The sequence below is a fragment of the Schistocerca nitens genome, chromosome 2 (genome assembly GCF_023898315.1).
Source record: "Schistocerca nitens isolate TAMUIC-IGC-003100 chromosome 2, iqSchNite1.1, whole genome shotgun sequence".
Taxonomy (NCBI): Eukaryota; Metazoa; Arthropoda; class Insecta; order Orthoptera; family Acrididae; genus Schistocerca; species Schistocerca nitens.
This window is the reverse complement of record NC_064615.1, coordinates 241,270,582-241,287,155: the sequence shown is the minus strand read 5'-3', so window position 1 is coordinate 241,287,155 and position 16,574 is coordinate 241,270,582. Positions and strand designations below refer to the sequence as shown.

Here is a 16,574-nt window from a genome sequence, read left to right as displayed (position 1 = left end):
TTTCGGCAAGTTGATGAGAGAGATTGTATTTTATTTCGTCATCCATACCACATGCACATTCCTATACAACCCGCACGATTGCAATGGGAACATGAAGACATGCATAGACGTCATGTCAAGGTTCCATTCGACGATGTCTGACCGCCACAAGGAAGGACCGTAGCACTGCGCACGAAGAATTTCGTATCTCTTTCGCATCTGGGCCTACCATTCGAGAACAAATAATGGCCTCCCTGACATTCTGTGTCATCCCAGACCATTGGTCGGTGACTACCTGCAACCGGAGTAAGGAATATCCGTCTCATATATACGCTACCATTAACACAAATAGCTGCGCTTGCAAAGGCTCCATAACTAGACTGCATGGATGCTGATGAAAGGTGTCGGATTGTGTTCGATGATGAATAGCGGCTCTGCACTACCCCAGATGACCAATGTCAGCGAGTATGGTGGCCACCTCGGGAGGTGTCGAATTTCTCCAATGTTTAGCAGATGCACAACGGTGCTACCTCTGGCGTCATGTTGTGGGCAGCCGATGGGTAAGACTGTTAGTGGTGGAGGGTGATTCCGACGGCAAAACTGTACGTCACGGACATACTACCTCCTCATGTGTTACTTGTCCTGCAGCAGTATTGTGGTACCATTCTTCAACAGAACAATGCTCGGTTACAAATGGCGCGTGTGTGTGAATTGTCCACGTGATGTTGGTATACGCCTTTGGCGAACAGGATCCTCAAATCTGTCCTCGATATAACATGTGTGGGACCACCGGGCGAATTTCAGTCGGTCCCAGTGCAAGTAATCAGGATATCAAGGAACAGTTACATTTGTGGGCTAGTTTGCCATTGGAAAGGATACAACTGCCTCATGACTCAATGCCCAAGCGAACCAGTGCGTGATTCGCGGCCAGAAGAGGTGCAACGTCATTCTGATAAGTGGTCTTGTACTGCTACGTTCCTTGTAAATTCAACTCGATTTTCCAGTCACTGAAATAACATCACATACCCTCTCAACCTGAGAAGTTTCATTTCGTTTCCTCTTGCCCTTCTAGGTGCTTCAGTCTTTTTTGTCAGGAATTGCACGTACTGTCCATTAGCCTGTGAGGTTTCCATTCAGTAAAGGCCGAGCGAGGTGACGCAGTGGTTAGCACATTGGACTCGCATTCGGGAGGACGACGGTTCAATCCCGCTACCGGCCATCCTGATTTAGGTTTTCCGTGATTTCCCTAAATCGCTCCAGGCAAATGCCGGGATGGTTCCTTTGACAGGGCACAGCCGACTTCCTTCCCCATCCTTCCCTAATCCGATGAGACCGATGACCTCGCTGTTTGGTCTCCTCCTCCAAATCAACCCCCAACCCCAACCCTCATTCACTAAACCACAGCTGGAGCTTGTAAATGAGTCGTTATCGAATTGCAGAGTAACATGTGGTCAACAATTAGAACAGTCTGAAGGCATCCACATGAGCTGCTTGCGAGTGGCTTTCAACAAGCAACCGAAATTCTAATTTCGGTCGTTAGCTGCGATTGCCAGCCGACGCTTCGCGTTGCATCTGAAATAGTATATCCATTACAATAATCATCCTTACGAACAATCAAGATGCTTCGTCGGACATCCAGCTGCGCGGTGGAAATTCACTATATCCACGCACTTCCTAGAGTGCGTATGGACTTTCATCATTTAATAACCGCCTGCCCCGCTTTTGAATAAAGGAACAGCGTCACAGCTGGATAACGATTCCTACACTAAAAGCCTGAATAGTGCATACACGTCACACACGAACATCCCGCTCCTCCTAAAAAATAAAACAGACATCATTGAACAGTTAACATCCTACAGATTTCTTGAGAGTTTTTGTAACAAAAATGATCGAGGAGACTAAAACTCATTTCATAGCGTTTCTGTCACACCTCATAGACTGGAGAGAACTTTTGTTCGTCATCGCAGAGGACTGTGAATAAAAAATAAGACGGAAAAAGTGTTCACTCATAAAAAGTAATACTGTAAACGCAAAAACACATAATAACCATTATATTACTGATTCTACTTCATTTTAAGCAAAAGTACCACGTCACAAAGTGAAAATCGAGAAAAAAAAAGAAGACTGTTGTCCAGTGTAATATTTCTGAATCGTGAAAAGTGCTGGATTAGCCAAGGCTACAAAAGTTCTTGTCATTTTCCAGTTTTAAACATGGCCGTTTCTCAGCAACCATAAATAAGTTTCAACACAGGAATCACACAGTCAACCGATTGCAAATAACCGTTTGGTACATTCACCTAGATTTCAACATCTTTAAGGATGACTTCATCAGAATTAAATTTTGAGAAACCCTATAAAATAATGCAGAGAAAATTAAATGCGACAAAAACATTAACCGAAATGACACTTGTCATGACATACAAAGATTACTTACGTAAAATTACATTGCAAGAAGGCAATTGTTAAAGTTAAGAGCAGATTTGCTCAAGTCAAAAAATAAAATAAAACACGTTCCAACATTTGGCGCGTATGCCTATCTAGGAAGAACATCACACTGATCGACCCAGTGGCTTGCATTGTTGGCATGAAGTCATTTACACTGAAAATACTGGATAGACTGATTTGAGTTAAGCACTGAGATCCCACAGCCGAAGGACAGATCCGGTCGCTCAGATGCAAAGAAACGGTTGCGTAGACGAACATATGGGCGATAACCGGCAAGATACCGTTTGGGAGAAAGTGTCTGCAAACAAAGATGTACTTGAGAAGTGCTTTCAAAGTCGTTGAGGAAATCATGTTTCGATAAAGTCCCGGAGAACGAAGACCGCTGCCTTGACAAAGCTCTTTACATTTCCATTGTCCAGTGTCGAATTGGCATAATGACATTCAGGTTGTGACTGCATCATCAGTCAAGTTATGTCTTCTGTACTTATTTTCGGATGATTTTTAAGACCTTGTAGACCAGCGAAACTGAATTGCGACTCACAGTTGTAATCACGCAAGCTACAAGATCGTGTACGGATGGAGCCGAAAAGCTATGACCTTCGCAGTCACAATCTGTCGAGTCCTTTTGGTCGTCGAGATTCCCTCTGCACTGTAGCGGTTGCGGTGTATTACACGTACGTTAAAAATAGTATACGCCGATCTGAAACTAGTGCTGTTTCACCTCTGAAAATTTGGCTTTAAGTGCAGTTATTTGTGAGTCGTAATGAAAAATATATTTTTGACGCTGTTGCACAGTCAATATAAATAGACTATTGCGTCTTTTGTTTTGTTTTAACCGATAGATCGGCGTTTTCATACATTTTGATATTATAACAGAAAAATATTTAAATTTATGAAAACGCCGATCTATCGGTTAAAAAACGAAACAGAGTACTGTACTCTGTTACGTGGTTCTGCGTTTCCAAGAGGGGCTGCTGTCGCAAATACTTAAATCTGAAGATAATCCAAAGTGACCGAAACATGTAGTCTAATTAAAAATGCGGAACTGAGACGGAGCAATAAATGAGAATTATCTTAAAGAACCTAAATTCTTGTCATTATAGACAGCAAATATTATGTACTGAAACCACTAGCCAGTAATCAAAATAAAAAAATTCAACAACAGACTAAAGCAATTGCTTGTTTTCTAAATTCTGTGGACTAATCGCTATTCAGGCACGGCTGACAAATTAGCCTCACTTTCCCCCCTCCTCAATCTTGACACCGTTTGTAAATTACCATTAGGATGGTTGGCTGTGCATGAACTAACCGGCAAATCCTGCATGACGTATCCCACGATGCCTATTCGACGCCCGCCACGCTCCACCACGACGGACCTGTTGAACTTGCCGACCATGGAGGGCTCCTGAGAGGCGTCCATGTTGGCGAGGACCACCGGGAACTGGATGTGTTCCAGGAAGGGCACCACGCCTTCGACTCCGTCGTCAAATTCGTGGTTCCCCAGCGTCTGAAACATAACATAAAACAACAGATATTAGTCTCTGAAGCCCTTTTTTTTTCAACTGTAAATTGGCTGTAGCGTTGGTAAGTTTGCGTCTCATGTATCGGCACGGGTGCACAGCAATAGTCGTCGCGCTGAAAGCGGAAAGCATAGCAGCAGTTTTCACCTGTTGTAAACATTTACACGACTTGTTCCACAGCTGCGTGCGGAAGTCCTCACGTAATGTTCACAGCTGTTGAGCAGCTGTGTTTCTCCACTGCAGCGCTACGGACATGGCCCTAAATTCCTTCGACTTTTTCTTCACTCTGACGAGAGAAATTTTTGTGTTACAGCTATACTTTAACTGACGTTGCCGGTGGATGTGCTTCACTCTCAAAATTCACAGACTCAGCTCTCCTGGCCGAAAAGAACAAAAGCTTCAGTACAGCAGAAAATGTTCTTGTTAATGCTACTTTAGATGTTTACCTGACATGAATCCAGAGCCGTCTCATCAATCATTGCAACTCCACAGGACAGGATAGTTCTTCAGTTCATGGGCATCATCCTTGTTTAATCTAATTTTGCGGATATCATTACACCAAGTGAATTCGAACTAAGTTCCAGTCATATTACTCATAGCAACAGGGCGAGGCGATGCAGTGGTTAAGATGTTGGACTCACATTCGTGACGATATGGGTTCAACGCTACATCGAGACACTCAAAACACCCCTGTGAAACGTAACAAAGGACAGGACTTCGCCTACTCAGTTTTCGTCTGTTAAGTTGCCCATCACTTACCCGAACTTCTCAGAGTTGTTCGCTGCACCTGACTGCAACTTCTTTCTTGCTTAGAAATTTTCACTCCATTTGCTCCTGCTGTTCCCGATATTGCTTATTATGGTGATTGTGTTTTCCTGTCTGTCTGCTCTGACAATTACTACTAGCGAAAGGAAGGGGGAAGGGCCTGGGAACAAATAAGAATGTAATATTTCACTCACACTTTTTCGCTTTTTAACATACAGGAATGGTGTACTTATATCTGGAAAAAAGTCACAGAAACAGGAAGAACAAGGAAATCGAGGTAATGAAGGAGTATTAAGTAGAAAAAACAGGTGCCGCACATGTCACTTGTTAACACGTGGCCTGGAAAACAAACTGTCTGAAGACTACAATATTATTTCGATAAAGAGAACTAAAGTGTAAGCTTTTGTAAGAAATGACGCCATAACGATGAAAATGGTAGTGAACTATACACTTGTAACACAAGAAAATGAAAGTCTTTCTATTATCTGACATGTGACAAACGAGAATAACAAGGACACAGAGAATATATCCAGAAGATAAATGACAAATAAAAAGTATTTAGAACAAAAGGCACGAAAAGAAACATATTGGATCAGCTTAAATATGAGGGCTATTCGGAAAGAAAGATCCGATCGATCGCGAAATGGAAGCCACAGTGAAAATCAGAAATGTTTTGTTTTCAACAGTTTGCTACATCTTCCAGCTACTTCTGTACATAGTCGCCGCTCCGACTTAGACATTTGTCATAACGTTGTTCCAACTTTCCAATATTCTCATTATGCAAGGCAGCCAGCTGTGCTTTCCAAACTTCTCTACGCTAGCCTGCAGTTGTTGTCTGTGCCAAAATGTTGTCTTCACAAATATGGTTCAAATGGCTCTGAGCACTATGGGACTTAACATCTGAGGTCATCAGTCCCCTAGAACTTAGAACTACTTAAACCTAACTAACCTAAGGACATCACACACATCATGCCCGAGGCAGGATTCGAACCTGCGATCGTAGCGGTCGCGCGGTTCCAGACTGAAGCGGCTAGAACCGCTTCACAGCCAGCAGGTCATGCGAGCAGAGATCAACATCAGAGGGAGCTAAGTCCAGGCTGTATGGTGCGTGATCAAATACTTTCCACTGAAAAAGCTTCAGGGCGGTCCTCATTGCCCCTTTAGTGTGCGGCCGAGAATTGTCATGAAGAAGGAAATGCATGACAGGTACGTTATATGAGGTTGCATGAAATCAGGCGAAATCTCGCAGCGGACACTCATGCATGGTGGGAGATACTATTGTTCTAGGCACTTTTACGTCCTCACCGTGTGCTCAAAACTGAAAAGAGCTACGTGACGCCATTGACAGGCATACTAGAGACACTGCGCAAAACGTCTGTGCAAAGCTTCATCGGATTTTAGCTGTTTCCATTTTGCGACCTATGGATCTTACTTTCCAATAGGAACTTATCAGTAACGCAAACACGTGGAATTAAGTAGCGAGATCGTCAATGCTAGGGCCAAATTATCCATAGAGTTGAAGTTGAAAAAAGATAAAGCTGTCGTAAATCTGAAGGCTGGTTTGAACCCTAGAGCACCTTTCTAAGCAAGATCTTATTGAGGGTGGTACGCCACTGCCGTTGGCTCCACCCTTTGATTTGACACACCCAGCCAATTACACCGAGAGCTACAGTTTATTGTTTCCTTCGAATGACGTTGCAGTACGGTTTTTTCCAAGTTAACATACATTGCCAGAGGTGAAAGAAGTGATATGCGACCGAAAATCATCAAACCGTTGCATTGGACCAGTAGTCTGGCACTGAGCCATTGATCCACCAAGTCACACATTTTCGGATTAACGCTGAGTGCTGGACTCAAACCCAAAACCTTTCCTTTCGCCTGCTATCCTCGCACTGAGTTAGCCGAATGCGACTCACTAGGTTAGGCCTCACTTAATGAGGGCAAGCAATGAAAACACACGCTACTCCAAACTGTACCATGACCACTTCGATCAATAAGTAACGCCGAAAGCTTCATGCTAAAATTAGGTTGGGGTCAATCGGAAATCCACACTCAAAATTTCTGAGGTTTTTGAAGGATATTTTCTGAGGCTTTTTTTACAAAGGACCCATGATCATGCTCGTTGCAGAGCAATAATGTAATTATAATTTATTCGACTTGTTTCACCAGTTGCCTTTACAACAGCAAAAAGCTTGCAAATATGCTCAGATGAAACACGTATACCTTGATGCCAGTGTGTTCATTGTGTAGAATTCAGTATATAACAAATTCAGAACCAGTCCATTGTAGGTATTGTTCAAAATAATAAGTTTGTTTGAGTGATCACCATTCGTAGCGAACACAGAAATATTCGTTTTGTAAATAAAAATAAACTTTTATCTTGCTGTAAAGTATAGGGTGTTTGAAAAAGAACTACCTAGCTTTAATGTATCCTACAATCTGTACAAAGTGACATACACTATTCTAGTTTGTGGTGTTTGATTCGTCAACTCTCCAAGTTTGGCTCCCCTCTAGCTGGCAGGTCTGTTTGACCTTGAGACGGCACCAGTGTGGTTTTTTACCCCTGTTCCCTCAGTTCAGTCCAGGTGTGCATGCAGTGCAGTGCAGAGCAACTCAGCAACAATGTGTATTCCGCAACAGAAAATGCAGTGTGTTATTCGGCTTGTGGAAACTGACTCACTTGTAACAGTGTAATGTAATTTTAGATGTTAGTATGGTGGTGTACCACCTACAGCAAAAACTATCTGTCATTGGCTAAAGTCTTTCAAGGAAACCGGTAGTTTTTTTAAAACGGGGACATTTACTGTGACATGTTGACAGAGTACGTCTTTTCCCAAATGGACGATAGTGAGGCGGAAAAGGGGCTCGTGTTTTTCCAACAAGATGGCGCCTCACCTCAGTGCAGTAACCATGTGACACTCGCTTTCCAGGAAGGTGGATAGGCAGGGCTGGCCCAATACCTCGGCCACCAGTGGACTTTTTCTTTTGGGGCCACATAAAAAATGTTGTGTACAGTGAAAAGATCAGAGACATCAATCACTTATGGGAAAGAATCGTTGCGGCGGTTGGACAGTTACACCTGAAATGTTGGTGAATACGTGGCGAGAAGTGGAATGTCGTCTCGACGTGTGCGTGTCAACAAATGGATCCCACGTTGAAGTCTACTAACATTAAACAAAACTTGGAGGAATTCTCTTTCATGATATGTACTCACTGATGTAATTTCTCATTAATTTCGCCATTAAATTTATACTTAAAACCAGGGAGTTCTTTTTCAAACACCCTGCATTTTATTTGTTCCAGACGCGTTTCAGCTTTTACTTTAAGACGCCTTCAGTGGACTCTAGTGCATAAGTTCGCAGCATTTTTCCATAAGTTTAATAAACACAACAGATCGCCTAAAAGATGGAGTCTATAGGTGTCGTATATCTCATGACCGAGTTGGCAGTGGAACAGAATCCCCATCACCAATCCATTTATGGCCAAGTAGTATGTTAATGATATCACTGTAGTTCCTAACAACGAGTCCAAAGTGTGCCGGCGCCACGTCGTGTTCAAACCGCATACTTCTTCTTTTTCCTGGTCTTTGTGCCTTATCTACAAGAGATCGGCATATTAATTTTCGGATTTGGCGATGTTAGTGATAGAGGGTGGCCGGATGCCCTTTCTGTCGCCAGCCATTTCTCCCCAGCTATACAGATGGGTCCCATGTTCAAATCATGTAATCTGAAGAATTCGTTGAGGCACTTCTAGGAACTTGGGAGGACTTTTTGAAGGAGCGTTTTGTAAACAACTCTGTTCTGTTTATCGGGAACTGCGTAAGGTCCAGTCGTTGACAATACACTCTTCCAAGACTTTTCCCCTCCCCCCCCCCCTCCCTCCCTCCATATACAATCAGAACAAAGTTGTATTAGGATCAATGCACTACAGTTCGTGTGGGCTGTAGTCAATCGACACATGGCTGTTCATACTGTTGAATATGCTGTATCTTGTAAACGTAGCTCCACCTGTAAACAACATGAAAGCAGGAAAATTGTGGCACATTTCTCAGTGAGCCAATTCGCAAACTCCACTCGACATGGAACGTCCGCTGGCTGAAAAGATGTACTTTTTGTGGATGTTCCGAGTGCAATCGTTGTTCATGTAAGTTCTCAAAATATTTATGTTCAGACCCCACACAACGCTCCGACTACTTGAGCACGATTGTCACCAACAGCGTGAAACACGTTCTCCGGCAGATAGGCTGTTCTAGCGTGCTTCGCACGGCCATTATCTTCTAAGACGAAAGAATCCGGTTTCTAGTAGGAGCATATGTACAGATGTAAAAGTACTGTGATGCGACTGCCGTCGCTGCAGGAACAGCTCTGCATACTGTCATTGCACTTTCTTCCATTGCCTTCAGCTAAACCGTACATGAGTTGCATATCGACCAACTCTTCATCTTTAAACCTAAACACGCTGCTGTGTATCACTGTTAACGTAGACCTGCTGGGAAAAAAACAACGCGACGAAACCGATCAGTAATGGATACAATTTCGAAGTCGGAGATTAAAGTGGCCATTACTATTGTACGCTGCATAGAAACTGACAGATTACTCTTGTAGCTGACGTACTGAGAACTGAAGAAAGCGAAACCGGTCACAGTTCCACAAATATATGCAATCTAGGCGGACAATAAGACTTTTTGTACCATCACTAATTACGGAGTTTCTCCTAAAACGACAACACATAGATGTTTAAACTTCCCATCGTTGATGGAACCACAGGAACAGAGTCGTATGATGAATTGAGAGCAAGAATGAATTTACCTCAGACTGAATTAAATGAACCTGATTTTCTGTTGCTGTTGTTGTAACATGATCGATTTTGAGACTACTAACCTGATATTCAGATTACCTGATACATACACATAAACTCGTCATGTGATACGTCTTGCTGCACAACAGAGACGATAGCACGGCATAGACAAATGAAAAATATATCACACATCTATTTGATATAAAAGTAACAGGTGCATCCCTTAGATGATCAGTTTGGCCTTAGGGCAGGTAAAGACACCAGAGAGGCAGAGCTAACATTGCTCTTGACAATGGAAGCAAGGCTTAAGAAAAATCTAGACAGCGTGTATAGAGTTCATGGATCTAGGAAAAGCATCTGATAATGTAAAATGGTGTAATACGTCCAAAATTCTCATAAAATAGGTGTAACCTATGGAGAGAGGTAAGTAATATACCTTGTGTTTCCGGAGTGGGAAGGAGCGCCTGGTCCCCGGCACCAATGCGCCCGGCGGACTTGTGTCGAGGTCGGGTGAACCGGCCAGTCTGTGGATGGTTTTTAGGCGGTTTTCCATCTGCCTCGGCGAATGTGGCTGGTTCCCCTTATTCCACCTCAGCTACACTATGTCGGCTATTGCTGTGCAAACATGTTCTCCATGTACGCGTACACCACCATTACTCTACCACGCAAACATAGGGGTTACACTCGTCAGGTCAGGTGTGAGACGTTCCCTGGGGGAGGTGGGGGGGGGGGGGGGGGTCCACCGGGGGCCGAACCGCACAATAACCCTGAAAGAGGGGTTCGGTGTGGGGCGGCGGAGCGGTGAAGTGGACTGCGGTAGACGTCGTGGGGTTGTGGACCACTGCGGTAGTGGCGGGGACGGAGCCTCTCCGTCGTTTCTAGGCCCCCAGTTAACATACAATACGATATACAACGTGTTTAAGAACCGAAAAGAATAATAAGAATGGAAGATCAAGAACGAAGTGCTCGGATTAAAAAGTGTGCAAGATAAGGATGTGGCCTTTGTTCCATACAGTACAATCTACATATCGAAGAAGCAACGAAGAAAATAAAAGAAAGGTCCCAGATGCGCATTAAAACTTAGAGTGGAAGGACATCAATGACAATATTCGCTAATGAAGCTGCTACCCTTAGTGAAAGCAAGGAATCATTACAGGACATACTGAATGGAACTAAGAGTCTACTAAACACGGACTATGTGTTGAGAGGTGAAAGGTAAGGAGCAGTAGCAGAAATGAGATTAATGAGAAACTTGGCACCAAAATTGGGTATAACGAAATAGACAAGGTGAAGGTATTCTACCACCTTAGATGCAAAATAACACATGACAGACAAAGAAAGGAACAAATAACAGGGAGAGTAGCACAAGCAAAAAAGACATCGCTGGCCAAAAGAGGCCTAGTAGTATCAAGCCTTCTAGCATTAATCTGAAGCAGAAATTTCCGATGATGTACGTTTAGGACACAGCATTATATGGAATCCAGTGATGGACTGCGGGAAAATCGGGAAATACGAGAAGCAAAGCGTTTGAGACGTGACTTTATAAAAAGATGTTGAAAATTAGGTGGAGAAGAGGAGCATACAGAGAATAATGACAAGGAGTGGGGACAGGATGATAGGATACGTGCTAAGACATAATGAAAAGACTTCTATGGTACTAGAAGGAGCTGAAGAAGGTAAAAACTGTACGGCAAAACAGACACTGGAGTACATCCAATAAGCAACTGAGGACATTAGATGTGAGTGCTACTTTGGGATGAAGAGATAAGTACAAGAGAGGAATTCGTTGTGAACGAGTCAGAAGAAATGGATGATATTACAATAAAAATTTAAGCTCAGTTAGTTGCAGTCTGAGGAAAATTTCGTTTTTACTCTGAAACTACGCGTTTATGTTTGCCCCAGAATGTTGTTGTTGGATTTCGAATACACCCTGTATAGCCAAATACACAGAAGTGACGAAAGCATGGGATAGCGATGCAAACATATACAGATAGCGGTATTATCGCGTACGGAAGGTGTAAAATGGCAGTGCATTGACGGAGTTGTCATTTGTACTCAGGCGATTCATATGAAAGGGGTTTCCGATGTGATTACGGTCGCACGACGCGAATTAAGCATTTGAGCGCGGAATGGTGGTCGGTACTAGAAGCATGGGACATTCCATTTTGGATATCGTTAAAATTCAATATTCCGAGATCCACAGTGTCAAGAGTGTGGTGAGAATACCAAATTTCAGGCGTTACCTCTCACCACGGACAACGCAGTGGCCGACGGCCTTCATTAACGACCGAGAGCAGCAGTGATTGTGTAGAGTTGTCAGTTCTAACAAACAAGCAACACTGTGTCAAATAATCGCAGTAACATTCCTAACGTATCCGTTAGGACAGGGCGGCGAAATTTGACGTTATTAATGGGCTGTGGCGCAGTCGACCGACGCGAGTGGTAGCAGCACGACATCGCCTGCGGAGCATCTCCTCGACTTCTTAACGTATCCATTGGACCCTAGACGACTGGAAAACCGTTGTCTGGACAGATAAGTCCCAATTACAGTTGGTAAGCGCTGATGGCAGGGTTCGAGTGTAGCGTCACCCCACAAAGCCATGCATCCAAGTCGTCAACAAGGCACTGTGCAAGCTGGTGGTGGCCACATAATGGTGGAGAGTGTGTTTACTTGGAATGGCCTGGGTCCTCTGGTCCAACTGAACCGATCATTATCTGGAAATGGTTATGTTCGGCTATTTGGAGACCATTTCCAGACATTCATGGACATCAGTTGCCCAACAACGATGTTACAGTGCCTCAGTTGTTCACGATTGGTTTGAAGAACATTCTGGACAGTTCGAGCGAATGATTTGGCCACTCAGACATGAATGCTGTAGAGCGTTTATGGAACATAATCAAGACGTCAATTAGTGCACAAAATTCTGCCCGGCAACCCTTTCGCAGTTATGGATGCTTGTACTGTGTCAAAAAGCACGGGCTACGTTCGCCCTTAGTGATGCTGAGCGTCCTGCGTGATAAATCAATGATAACACCTGGTGGTCACGATAATATAAGTGTACGATGTGGTAGAGCCAAAATCAAATTGTGTTCTAGATGATATGAGAACAGCAGGTGGCGAGCATGCGCGACTGCAGCGATATACCACATCGCCCTCGCTGAGTCCAGAGATGCTGCCTGAGCGACGCGCAGCAGCCGGGCGCTATTGCGAAGAATCGACAGCATCGATGATTATTACATTAATTGTTAAAAGTTGGAAGTGTCCATAAACAGAATAATCATTACAAGACGGTGGACAGATTGGTATTTTAGTACAAGTAATAATATAGTTCCGAGTTTATGTCAGAGAGTACGTACTGCGTTGTGAGCTCGTTGCGAAAGAAAACAATTGCTAGTTGGATGTCGCATTTGCCATCACGCAAGATAATCTGGTACTGAAATTAAAGTAATTTGTTGCTCTGACGAGATCAGTATCGTAGACAACGAGAGTGGTTCATTACATAGGCCCATATATTCACTACTGCTTAACTTCAGGAATCACTGGTGTGTGAATATTGTTAAGTGATTATTCGTAGTTCTATCGTGGCTTGGTACGATTTCGGCGTCGTGTCTGGGCAGGGTGTTGTTCCCATTATTTGGCAGACAGGTTCTTTGCATGGTCAGCGGTTGAGGTAGGTGCAATATTAATTGTACTAAGGCTGATTTCGTGTCCGATTAGTTCATTGCGAGTGTGATTACGGCGCAGGCTAGATTCTTGTCGTCATCAGAGGCTCCTCTCCAACTGGAATCTTCTGCAATCAGATAGCGTTCTGCAGTCCTAACATCTATTTAAAAATAAGAAACTGTACCTAATTAAAGGTGTGGTGGTCGACTGGTAACCTAAGTACTTTGCGCAATAGGATACTCTGCAATAACGGCATAGACACGTTGGTACAGTACGATCCCTTGTCATTGTCAGTCGATCTTGGGTACTGCCAGTCACGGACCAGTACATGCTACAGAGACAGCATTGCTCGATATTTCTGTTAGGGACTCCCAACGACTTGTTGAGTCCGTCCACGTTGAGATGCTTTCCTAAGCCAGGTAAAAGGATGAGCGACACTATGTTAGGACTGCCTCAGTATTTAGCTGTATAAAGCGTGCTCTCAGAGGAAAAATGGAAAAGAAGTGCTCTAGAGAAACTGCCAACGACTAGTGGAGACTCACCGCCGCGTCCCAGGGCAGCTTGTTGAGGAAGTGCGCGGTGACGTTCCAGGTGAAAAGCGTGTACCAGAGCGTGCCCTGGAAGTTGTCGCCGGCGTTGAGCAGCAGGTAGTTGTCCGGGTGTTCGGCCAGCAGCTGGCGCACCCTGCCCGCGATCCTCGCGAAGCCGCCATAGCAAGGCTGCTGGGTGTGCGACTGCGAGGTCCGGCGGTCGCAGGGGTCGCCGGCGCCGTCCGTCTCGTCGTAGCGCGCGTGCCAGTCGTTGAGGTGGAGCAGGTGCAGCTGGAAGCTGTCCCCTGGAGAGCTGGTGGTGGACACGGGCAGCGCCCTAGCGGCGCCCGCCACCAGCAGCAGTAGCGGCAGCGTCTGCATCGCGTCTCGTTTGGTCAGTGCACCCAGAAGCCGCTCGGAGCCGACTGGCCGATGCGTCCGGCGCCGCGCGCTCGCAGCGTCACAGCGATAACGAGCCCCGGCAGCTGCGCGCTTCCAAGGCCGTGCCGCTCCGTACGCGCTCGCAGGCACACAACCTGTTGTGATTCAGCCGTGCAGCTAAATGGTATTGTACACTGCGTGACGGAGGGTACTTTCTCTCTCTCTCTCTCTCTCTCTCTTTTTTTTTATTTTTTTTTTTTTTGAGTCATCAGTTGTCTGACTGGTTTGATGCTGCCCGCCACGAGTTCCTCTCCTGTGATAATCTCTTAATCTCAGAGTAGCACTTGCAACCTATATGCTCAATTATTTGCTGGATGAAATCCAATCTCTGTCTTCCTCTACAGTTTTTGCCCTCTTCAGCTCCCTCCAATACCACGGAAGTCATTCCCTGATGCCTTAACAGATGTCCTATCATCCTGTCCCTTCTCCTTGACAGTGTTTTCCACATATTCCTTTCCTCTCCGATTCTGCACAGAACCTCCTCATTCCTTACCTCACCAATCCATCTGTGGCACCACATCTCAAATGATTAGATTCTCTTCTGTTTCGGTTTTCCCACACTCCATGTTTCCCTACCATACAGTGCCGTGCTAAAAAAGAACACTATCAGAAATTTCTTCCTCAAATTAAGGTCTACGTTTGATACTAGTAGAATACTGGTAGACTTCTGTGGGCCAGGAATGCCCTTTTTACTAGTGATAGTCTTTAAATGAAACAACAAGTTTACTCTAACCAGTCGCTGTTTATTTATCTCCACGACGCGTTTCAAAGGTTTAAACCTCCATCATCAGGTGGATTTACATTTGTTAGTATGACGTTTGTGTGTGTTGTGTTACGATTTTTGGAGGAACTTGTGGCACTGTCTAGTGGAGAAACAAAACACTATTTCAGAACATGGTTTTGAGTTTCTTTTGACAAAAAATTAAACGCATATCTAACAGTAAACTTAAAATAAGTGAAATAGAGTACCTCCAATAGTCACAGGTTCCTTTCACTGTCGTAACACATCACATGTACAGTGTCATTTTCTGTAAACAAATATGGCGTCTGGAACCTGTAGGGTGGAAGGCTCGTATAGCAGAAGAGAATACGTTATCAAAAAGTACAAATAATACACATCGTAACAACATTATTACAGAATAAAATTTTTAAAATATTTGGAGGTGTTTGTTTTGAGGTGCAGAATACATGCATTGAAATAAATACTTCAGGTGGTATATAAAACCGATTTTGGCAACTTAAAATAGCTTAAACTTCATACTCGTTTATACAATCAGCTGAAATGTTACAAAGTTTAAGTACGATAATAATATTGGCTACAGTGATAAAATTATACACTAATAACAATTTTTGCTTGGTTTGTAAGGTTTGCTCTCATACAATCACTCTTTCCACCCTCTCTCTCTCCCTCTCATTTTCTCTTTCTCTTCCTCGCCCTCTGCCTCCAGCCTTTCATATCTATCTGTGAATCTGAGAGGTGGCATGAGCCCCCTCTCATATTTCTATCTTACGATTCTCCTCTCTAGTTGCATGCGGTGGAGGGTTGCTTTTCCTTAACACGCGTACTTCCCACGCAGCGTCTCTCGTCACCCGGGTGGGCCGGTGACAGGCGGGCTCTGTGGAACGGGAGAGAGTTAAGCCGACGTGTGTGAGGCAGTCGAGTGAATGCTTTTCAGACGCCGACATTGTCAAGAGACACGCCCGCTGGGGTGTGAAGTAGCGGCTGGGCTAGAGGTTCCGTTACTTCAGAGAAACTTTGCGAAAACACTTTCTGGCGGGCTACCAGCGAGGCGTGGGAATGACTTGTGTACCCACGCAGTTGTGGCGGGAAAATTCCCGCACTTTCTGCAAAATCAGCACAGAAATTGGCGCCAAGAATCTCCATTGGTGGAATGGTAGTGCTCCGGCAATGGAGTGGAATTTCCGCCGGTTTTCGAGTTGCTGATTGGAACGTAACCACGGCCACTGTCGTGGGGGCGGGAATGTTCGGTGTTCGGCCTGTACGGGTGCTCTGAGTAGTCGGCAGTCGCCTTTCGGTCGAGGACGTCGGAGCAACCAGCCCTCGCCTGCGGTACGCCAGATCGTGTTCTGGGAGATAAGAAGACTGTTGGTAATGTACGTCCGCAGCACCGGCAGATAGGGATTTTCCTAGGTGATAATCAGAGCTCAGCAGAGCGCGCCTGTTCATCCTTTTCTAACTTTGTTCAGTTTCGAGTAGCAGCAATTACTATTGGGTTAGCTGTGTGTCTCTCTTGAGATTTGAGTGGAAAGGAATTGGCTCCACATACCACTTCGTCTTAAACCTCACGATCTAAGTTAGGGACAACTTCACCTTTACTGTGTTTGTATGAATCTCCAATTTTAGCCAATTTGATGTTTTATATTTCCTGTGTCTCTTTTACTATTCTGCGTTTAATCTTAATAAATCATATT

At 44.4% G+C, this 16,574-nt stretch overlaps 1 protein-coding gene across 1 annotated transcript in view; it reads right to left on the bottom strand.

The window, feature by feature from the left end:
* LOC126235960 (apyrase-like) overlaps positions 1 to 14,112 on the bottom strand; it is a 75,753-nt gene extending 61,641 nt beyond the window's left edge. Inside the window, exons 1-2 of the mRNA XM_049944932.1 lie at positions 13,713 to 14,112; positions 3,734 to 3,931 (exon numbers count right to left, since the gene is read on the bottom strand). Of these exons, the coding sequence (XP_049800889.1) occupies positions 3,734 to 3,931; positions 13,713 to 14,081 (567 nt within the window). The 5' untranslated portion in view covers positions 14,082 to 14,112. The remainder of the gene's footprint in view (positions 1 to 3,733; positions 3,932 to 13,712) is intronic.
* Positions 14,113 to 16,574: the final 2,462 nt, after the last annotated feature.